Source organism: Cibotium barometz, chromosome 53 (assembly GCF_041138505.1).
Source record: "Cibotium barometz isolate CiBa-2024 chromosome 53, ASM4113850v1, whole genome shotgun sequence".
In the NCBI taxonomy this organism is placed as follows: Eukaryota; Viridiplantae; Streptophyta; class Polypodiopsida; order Cyatheales; family Cibotiaceae; genus Cibotium; species Cibotium barometz.
Window position 1 is genome coordinate 23,797,597 of NC_141098.1, and position 7,501 is coordinate 23,805,097.

General features: G+C 40.2%; 1 protein-coding gene across 1 annotated transcript; it reads left to right on the top strand.

Annotated features, from left to right (window-relative positions):
• Nucleotides 1-3,317: 3,317 nt before the first annotated feature.
• On the top strand, nucleotides 3,318-6,925 carry LOC147608432 (uncharacterized). The gene is made up of 9 exons (XM_086789436.1): nucleotides 3,318-3,449; nucleotides 3,609-3,819; nucleotides 3,927-4,058; nucleotides 4,143-4,621; nucleotides 4,706-4,763; nucleotides 5,331-5,815; nucleotides 5,908-5,968; nucleotides 6,160-6,627; nucleotides 6,711-6,925. Exons 1-8 carry the CDS (start codon nucleotides 3,325-3,327, stop codon nucleotides 6,346-6,348), a joined length of 1,740 nt encoding a protein of 579 aa, XP_086645562.1. The 5' UTR covers nucleotides 3,318-3,324; the 3' UTR covers nucleotides 6,349-6,627; nucleotides 6,711-6,925.
• The last annotated feature ends 576 nt before the right edge of the window (nucleotides 6,926-7,501 follow it).

Sequence of the window (7,501 nt, forward strand, 5' to 3'; positions counted from 1 at the left end):
TGCGGATCTTCAACAAAGAGTCCATCTGGATTTTCTTATGTGATTATACTACTGCGTACTATGAGCTAGGAACTATGAAAAGGCCCCTGAGTGGATAGGTGGTGAGAGCGTTCTAGTTGCCAATGATGCCATAGGTACACCGATGAAGGAATGATTGGAAATTAGAATTCAAGCCTTGATATTTTGGAGGATTATGATCAGTGATACTATGGTTTCATTAAAGGATTGTATCTACCGTCCGATGCCCCATAAATAATGCTGAAAAAGGAAAGGAAAGTTTTTGAAGGTGGAGATACCTCACATGCCAGGGAAGTTCAATGGTGCCAAAGCAAAAGAACAAGAACGATTGCAGCTCACAAAAGTAAGTGGTCGAGGTAGTATTGAACGTGAAACACGCACCTCAAATGCTATGTGGAGCTACCCAAGAAAAAATGATGGTTGAAGCTAAACATGGAGGCAGGTGCGAACAGAGCTATGAAACTTGGAGGCAAGTGCTAGAGTAGTGATTCAGTATGATGACAATTCTTAAATTGCATGGCACTCATGAAAGGTGTTGGTATAGTTATAAATGCCATGAAAGGTGATGGAGTAGTGAAAGGTGGTGGAGTAGTGATATAGTAACGCGATCTTGAAAAGTGTATGCCACCAATGAAAGGATGGGATATACTTTTACACGCATGTATTCTTCTAAATTTTAAGGGGGTGATTGAAAAACATATTATAATGCATGTTTTGCAAAAGATAGATGACAATGTGAAAGATTGATCACATACATCTGCATAAGTACTAAGGAATATTTAGCTAATGATATAGAATATGTTAGCTAATGATGTAGAATATTTAGCTAATGATGTAGAATATGTTATTTTTTAAATCTATGAACTTTGCATTTAAATAAAATTGACTCAAAACTTAGTGTATGACTTGCGTTGTTTTTGTTTAAATATTATATTTTGATATGATAAATGTTTTATTTCAAATTATGAAAAAATTATGAAATTCATTTGCATTGATAATTAATCTAAGACAATTATAAAATTTGGTATAAATCATTTTTCAGAGTGAGAAAGATAACGTTCCAATCATGCATGTGACTACAATGTCCATGCTTGAGCACTGGATTTGAAACCATCAACCTCAAGAAACGCCCATTTTTGTACATATGATGGAGTGGACATGCATTTACTCGACATGCACCATTCGATATCGTCACGCCAAAGCTACGACAAAGCTACGACAAGTGGTCTTCTACTGCAGCAAACGGTCTCTAAGCGCAGCTCTGCACTCTCATCAAACTCTAGCCATCCATTTTATGAGCGAAATTAGCCGTGTCCAAGATGTTTGCACTGTCCAAAAAACAGCGTTGTGTGTAAGAGCCTCTCTGGCCTACCATTGACGGTCCTCTCGCAGGCTCATAACTTTTTCTATGCCGGCTTCTTGCTACTTCCTTGGCTTTGGTTCGTGAACTGCTTCTACTTTTGGCCCATGCTTCAGATCTTGTCCTCAGATCTTGTAAGCTCACTTCCACTTTGCTTCATGAAAGATTACCAAGTAGAGTTGAGGGCATGATGATTCATAGAGAGACTACTATGAAAAGCTCATAACTGAGAGGGGAGGTGGGAAGCGCTTACAAGGAGAGGCTGCTACGAAAGCTCTAATTGCGAGGGGAGGGACGAAGAGCTTGAACGCAGGGCTCTCTGCATCGTCTCCTAATTCCTTGTCATCATGTGAGTCATCTCGGCATTGTTTTTCTGTGTTTTTCGGATTATGTGAACGAGGACTTCCTTTTGATGTTTAGTAGGGTGGCGGGCTAACGGTGCTTGTGATATCCAACAGTGGATGCATCCAACAGAGGAGAAAGATGATCTTGTTGGATTCATCCAACAGAGGAGAAAGATGATCTGCTGGGATGATCTTCTTTAAGTCTTCACTGAAAGGATGAGGCCTCTGTGGAGCTGGAATCTACGGCTCTAGCACAGCAGAGCTATGGCTTTTGCTGTCAGATCTCTCCGTCCCCTTCCTTTGTGTTTCTCTCTCTCACATCTTGTGATTGACCTGAGGAGGTGAATCATCTTCTTGATCAGTTTGTTTGGAGCTCCAAATCTACATCTGCTGAGGAGGTGAATGATCTTCTTGATCAGAGTTTGAAAGGGCAGGAATCTATTCGGGCAGGCCTCGAGCCTTCAATCAAGGAGGCAGAGAAAGGGACGGGGGGGCTGGCAAGGGACGCACACAAGTGGCAGAGTGGGGGAGAGAGAGAGAGTATGGCTATGGAGTCTGGAGTGAGGAGTGTGCAACAGGCGAGCTAAGAGAGAAAGTCTATTGGCTACGGACTCTCTGTGGAGTTTAGCTATGGTCGAAAGGAGCAACACCCACACAAATCTTTGGAGGCATGTGCAATATGCAAGATTGGCAGCTGGTTTCGAAGAGCTTGAACTCAAAGGTCTTTGTCCAAGGAGTTTGACATGCATCTCCCCCTATTCCGCCGGCAGAATAGGGGGAGATGCATGTCAAACTCCTTGGACCTTAGTGACTCCTCAAAGGAGTTTGACATGCATCTCCCCCTATTCTGCCGGCGAAATAGGGGGAGATGCATGTAAGGTCCAAGGAGTTTGACATGCATCTCCCCCTATTCCGCCAGCGGAATAGGGGGAGATGCATGTCAAACTCCTTTGAGGAGTCACTAAGGTCCAAGGCATTGCTCAAATCAAGCCCCGACCGGGCATCAATTTCCTATCATATGTGATTTTCTTGAGTCCATAACTGTCAATAGAGGAATGGTACCTCCCCGTATCCCTTTGTGCAGATTACTTATTAACCCTAAGGTGAGACAACTTAGGAATGACCTCTCCATTCTCAAGAGAGCATTTGAGATGGAGGGATATGTCCCTACAAAGGCGTCCTTTATTATTTCAGTTGGGATGTCTGATGGGACAACCAAAGAGGTGGACAATGAGATAAGAGCTTCATGGGGGGATAAGCATTGGCATGCTTTGAATGATGAGTTTGAGCATGAGCTTCAACAGACTCCTGCATGGGAATTCTTGTCCTGCAAGATGTTATATGTGTGGGAGGGAAACCATCAAACTGCCTCATGGATGGAGAGCATTGGGGAGGTCTTTGTTAATAACAAGGCAAGGCATATCAGGATTCATGCACATATTATAGCTCCAAAGCCTGACAATGAGTTGAGGTTGATTGCAGCTTTACAAAGGTTTAACTTGTGAGTATCATCTTTCTTTCTTCCACTAGTTGTTTTAAGAACATATTTCTATTTTCAACTTTAATGCTAAAATAGATTCCATTGTCCAAACTGCCTCATGGATGGAGAGCATTGGGGAGGTCTTTGTTAATAACAAGGCAAGGCATATCAGGATTCATGCACATATTATAGCTCCAAAGCCTGACAATGAGTTGAGGTTGATTGCAGCTTTACAAAGGTTTAACTTGTATCATCTTTCTTTCTTCCACTAGTTGTTTCAAGAACATATTTCTATTTTCAACTTTAATGCTAAAATAGATTCCATTGTCCAGATTGAATGAAGAGGCAATTGTCACAACATATTTCTATTTTCAACTTTAATGCTAAAATAGATTCCATTGTCCAGATTGAATGAGGAGGCAATTGTCACAACAAATCTTAAAGATTACTTGTATCATACAAGTACACTTGTTAGTTGTGATGCGCAAGTATTTCTAGAGGATTTCACGGAAGAAGAAAAGAAAAATATTGAGGTTGTACGGCAAAAGGAGATTGGTCAAGGAAGAAGGGTTTGGTATCCCCTCACACAGGCTATTCTTGGTCGCATGGTTTATGCTGTGAGTTCTTATACTTTCTACCTCATGCTTTCTTTCCTTCTGCTTTTGCTTCATCACTTCCTCTATATAGTTTGAATTATAGCTTTGCTGCATACTTGCTTTTGTAGGGCAAGTGGAAATCTGATTTTGAAGCAGCTTGTAAGAAGCTGCCTCTTGGAATGGATAAAGATGAAAGAGTTGTTAAAATAGCTGGTATTAAAAGAACAGTCACTCAAACATACATGAGAAAGGTGCATAGGGTGAGTGTGCATTTTCATTTGTCTAGTATTACTATGCATTGCTTTCAAATGTCACGCTGAATTTCTTTTGTGTGGTTTTCAGAGACTTTGTCAATAATAAATCCTGCACATGGCAAAGATTGGTTTCACAAATTATGGTCCTTGCCATATGAAGACACAACCGCTAAAATTACACTAGACAAGTTGTATCAAGTGGCCATTGCTTCTTGCAGCAAGGCTAGGCAGCTTTCATTATTATCTTTACTTGGGTCTGATTTGAATTTGAAGAATAGTTATGGAATGCCATCAAGTGACCATGCCTTCATTGGGTGGCTTGCAAAGGAAGTTTTTATGGACCAAGTTCTTGAAGAGTGTCATAGGTTGTTGTCACAGGCTCAAGCTTCCTTTGTTGGTGTTTCTCCTTTGGAGTTGCCAGAGCATCCTACACTATGCGAATATTTTGAGGATATTGTGGCAAGACATCGGAGTGATTTGTATGAGCCTTTTGCATCCTTCATGTCTGTGGCTACCGTGCCTGCAAAACAAGTTGACCTTGTGAATGCAAGCAGAAGAGTTGTTTATAGGTAAGCATTCATCTTTCATTGCCTTATTCTTGAATTTCTATTTCATAGTGTTCTTATGCTTTCAACTGCCTGGGTTTTGAATAGGTTTATTCTTCATTTGCTAGAAACAAAAAAGATACAGACCATTCCATCTATTTGCAAGGCATGGACAATGCTCAATCCTCTTACATATTGCATGTACACACATAAAGTCTTTCGTGAGGACATGACTGCAAAAGGAAGTATAAGGCTTTCAGAGTGGGAGAGAAAGCATTGTCCATGGTGGATAGAGATGAGTAGTGGAAAGTGTGTGGGAGAGAAAGCATTGTCCATGGTGGATAGAGATGAGTAGTGGAAAGTGTGTGGAGGAGGAGACATTAATGCTAGAGGTATATTTCTCATGTTGGTTATTTATGTGCCTCTTGTTCTTAACTAGTTTTTTGTGATTGACTTGCTCCATGGGTTTCTTGATAAGGCATTCGAAAGGTCAATGTAAATCTGATTCTAGATCCTCTAGAGACATGACGGAGGAGCAGCGTAAAAATCTGGAGGAGCAACAAAAGATGTTGGTGGAGAAACAAAAGGAAAATATAGGGAATCCTGATTCTGCAAAACTAGGGAGAAGGAAGAATACCGACTTGGATGGAGATGGTAAGCTGCAAAATCTTTGTTGAGGTTTTCCAATTCCTTTTAGTCTAGTATTGTCATTTGATATGCATTATGTTTGCAGCATACTCTGGAAGTTAATGACTCTGGGATAGTGAGAAAGCCTTTCTCCATTGAATTTATTTGGGTTCCACTGTCTTTTTTACCACGTTGGAAACATCCCCTCATACCTAGGAGTTGGGTAAAGGTATGGGAGTTTGACTATATCAAATTGGGCAAAGAGATAGTGCAATCACAGCTTGCAGATGGATATCAAGAATTACGCGATTTTTTTGCACTTCTACACCAACAAGGGAAGAAACGAAACTCTAAACAATGCACATGGAGTGTGGACTATTGCATTGTGGATCTTCCCACAGGGTATGCTACAGGTGGTAAAGGAGAGGTTCCACCTTGGAATGTTATCACAGAAGATCATATCTCCTCTTCCTTGGCCATTGCTGTAGCTATGATGGATGACAATGGGTGGACATTGGTTTTCTGTTCTCCATCTACTCTGCCTACTGTGGAGCGCTATGCAGTAAGATTAAAAATGGAGGTGGCTTGCAGGTAAATTTATTTGTGTTGAACACTTCATGAAGTCTTGCGGCGGGTTATAGGCTAGGGTCTGATTCTGGTACATATTGTTTTGTTTCAAGCAGATGGATAGTACAAAGCATGGAACCTCAAGGCATTTTAGACACACTTGGGATTGGTGTGAAGGTGAGTCTTCAAATGTATGTTTGCTTCTACTTCTGTATCATAAATCACATAGAAATTGACTCACCTCTTCTTAATCTTTTATTCTTCTTCTTGTTCTCACTTCTCTACCTCTAAAAAGAGATGAGAAACATTTGTTTTAAATCTCCTTTTTTAGTAGATAAACTTATTAAACATTTTTTAATTAACTTTAGTCTTATGTTTTCCATGCTATGGCTATGAGGAAGATAGGACAAAGACCCACATTTAACATGCAATTAGCAAAGGGTGTGGCCTCCATGATGGAAGACGAGTTTAGATGGCAACTTGCTTCCACATTACTTGCCTTTAGTCCATCATTCCAAAAGAGTTGGCAAGGGAGGTGCATGGCGTGGATCTCTTGAGAAGAGTTCTGCATTCATACTTATGTTCTTGGAGATGTTGTGTCCTCCAAATGGTTCCATTCTTGAGATGGGGGCAGGGACAGGACCAGGATTGAGGGCTGCACTCCACTCTAGTTGCCCTTGCTTGGCAATAGACAATGACCCAGAGATATGTACTGGACTACTTCTAGGAGTGGTGGATGCTATTTATGTAGGTGTGGGATCGTCTACACAGCAGCATATGCTCATGGACGTCGATGCCAAGGAGGAAGAAATCAATGTTGCTGTGCCATTGGACTAGTGAGTAAAAAATGTTGTTCTTTATTTTGAATGAATACCTTTCATTTACACATGTAAGGGAGTTCAAGAGTTTCATTTTGAAGTGAATTGCCAACTTACGCAGAGAGTATGGCCATGCACATGGAAAGGAACGACAAATCATATAACTATGAGTTGAGGGAGAAGAGGAGACGACGGACTTTATTTGTGGATGACTCCGCTGATGAGAATTAGTTTATGGTTATACTTTATGGTCTACTAGACATTGGTGCTATCTCACATACACGATATTTATTTTTTGCTATCATTTTGATTCTGAAATTTTGTGACATTATGCGTATGAGACAATAGTTTAGAAAACTTTTTTTGGGTGCACTCTAGTTTATTAATGCGCAAGTAAAATCTACATTGGAGGTACATATTGTTTTGGATTTTGGAAACAATCTTGAGCTTCTATTTTGTTGGTTGGCATTATTATTTAATGTAAGATTCTATGATATGCATTCCTTCTCCTTCATATGTTGTCACTCTTACTTGTTATATTACCTGCATATCTGGTAAACTTGTTGCATGTGGTTTGTAAAATATCACTCGGCAGCTTACATATAGATGAGCAAGCTGAAGTGCACACGTACATTTATTGGTTGGATTGGTTCATTGAAATTCAAAATTTAAATTACGCTTGTGGGTTACAATTTTTAGTGTGGAATCCTAGATTCATGATCTGGATTTAATGTTTTTTCGGTTAGGACTATATTGGGCAAAACTTCCACATCTAGTAAACGTTTTATGCAATATGCTCAAACCTTGTTCATGGATGGAATCACATACATGAGTGGCCAACTTAGAGAAACAGTCTACTTTGGGTGTGAGGAGAATAGAGAAAAAAAATAAT

Excerpts from the sequence above, each read along its gene's own strand:
- LOC147608432 (XM_086789436.1), top strand. The coding sequence starts at position 3,325 with ATGGAGAGCATTGGGGAGGTCTTTGTTAATAACAAGGCAAGGCATATC. Across the intron at positions 3,450-3,608 it reads GCTTTACAAAGGTTTAACTT|ATTGAATGAGGAGGCAATTG; the intron begins GTATCATCTTTC and ends TCCATTGTCCAG. Across the intron at positions 5,969-6,159 it reads CACTTGGGATTGGTGTGAAG|TCTTATGTTTTCCATGCTAT; the intron begins GTGAGTCTTCAA and ends AATTAACTTTAG.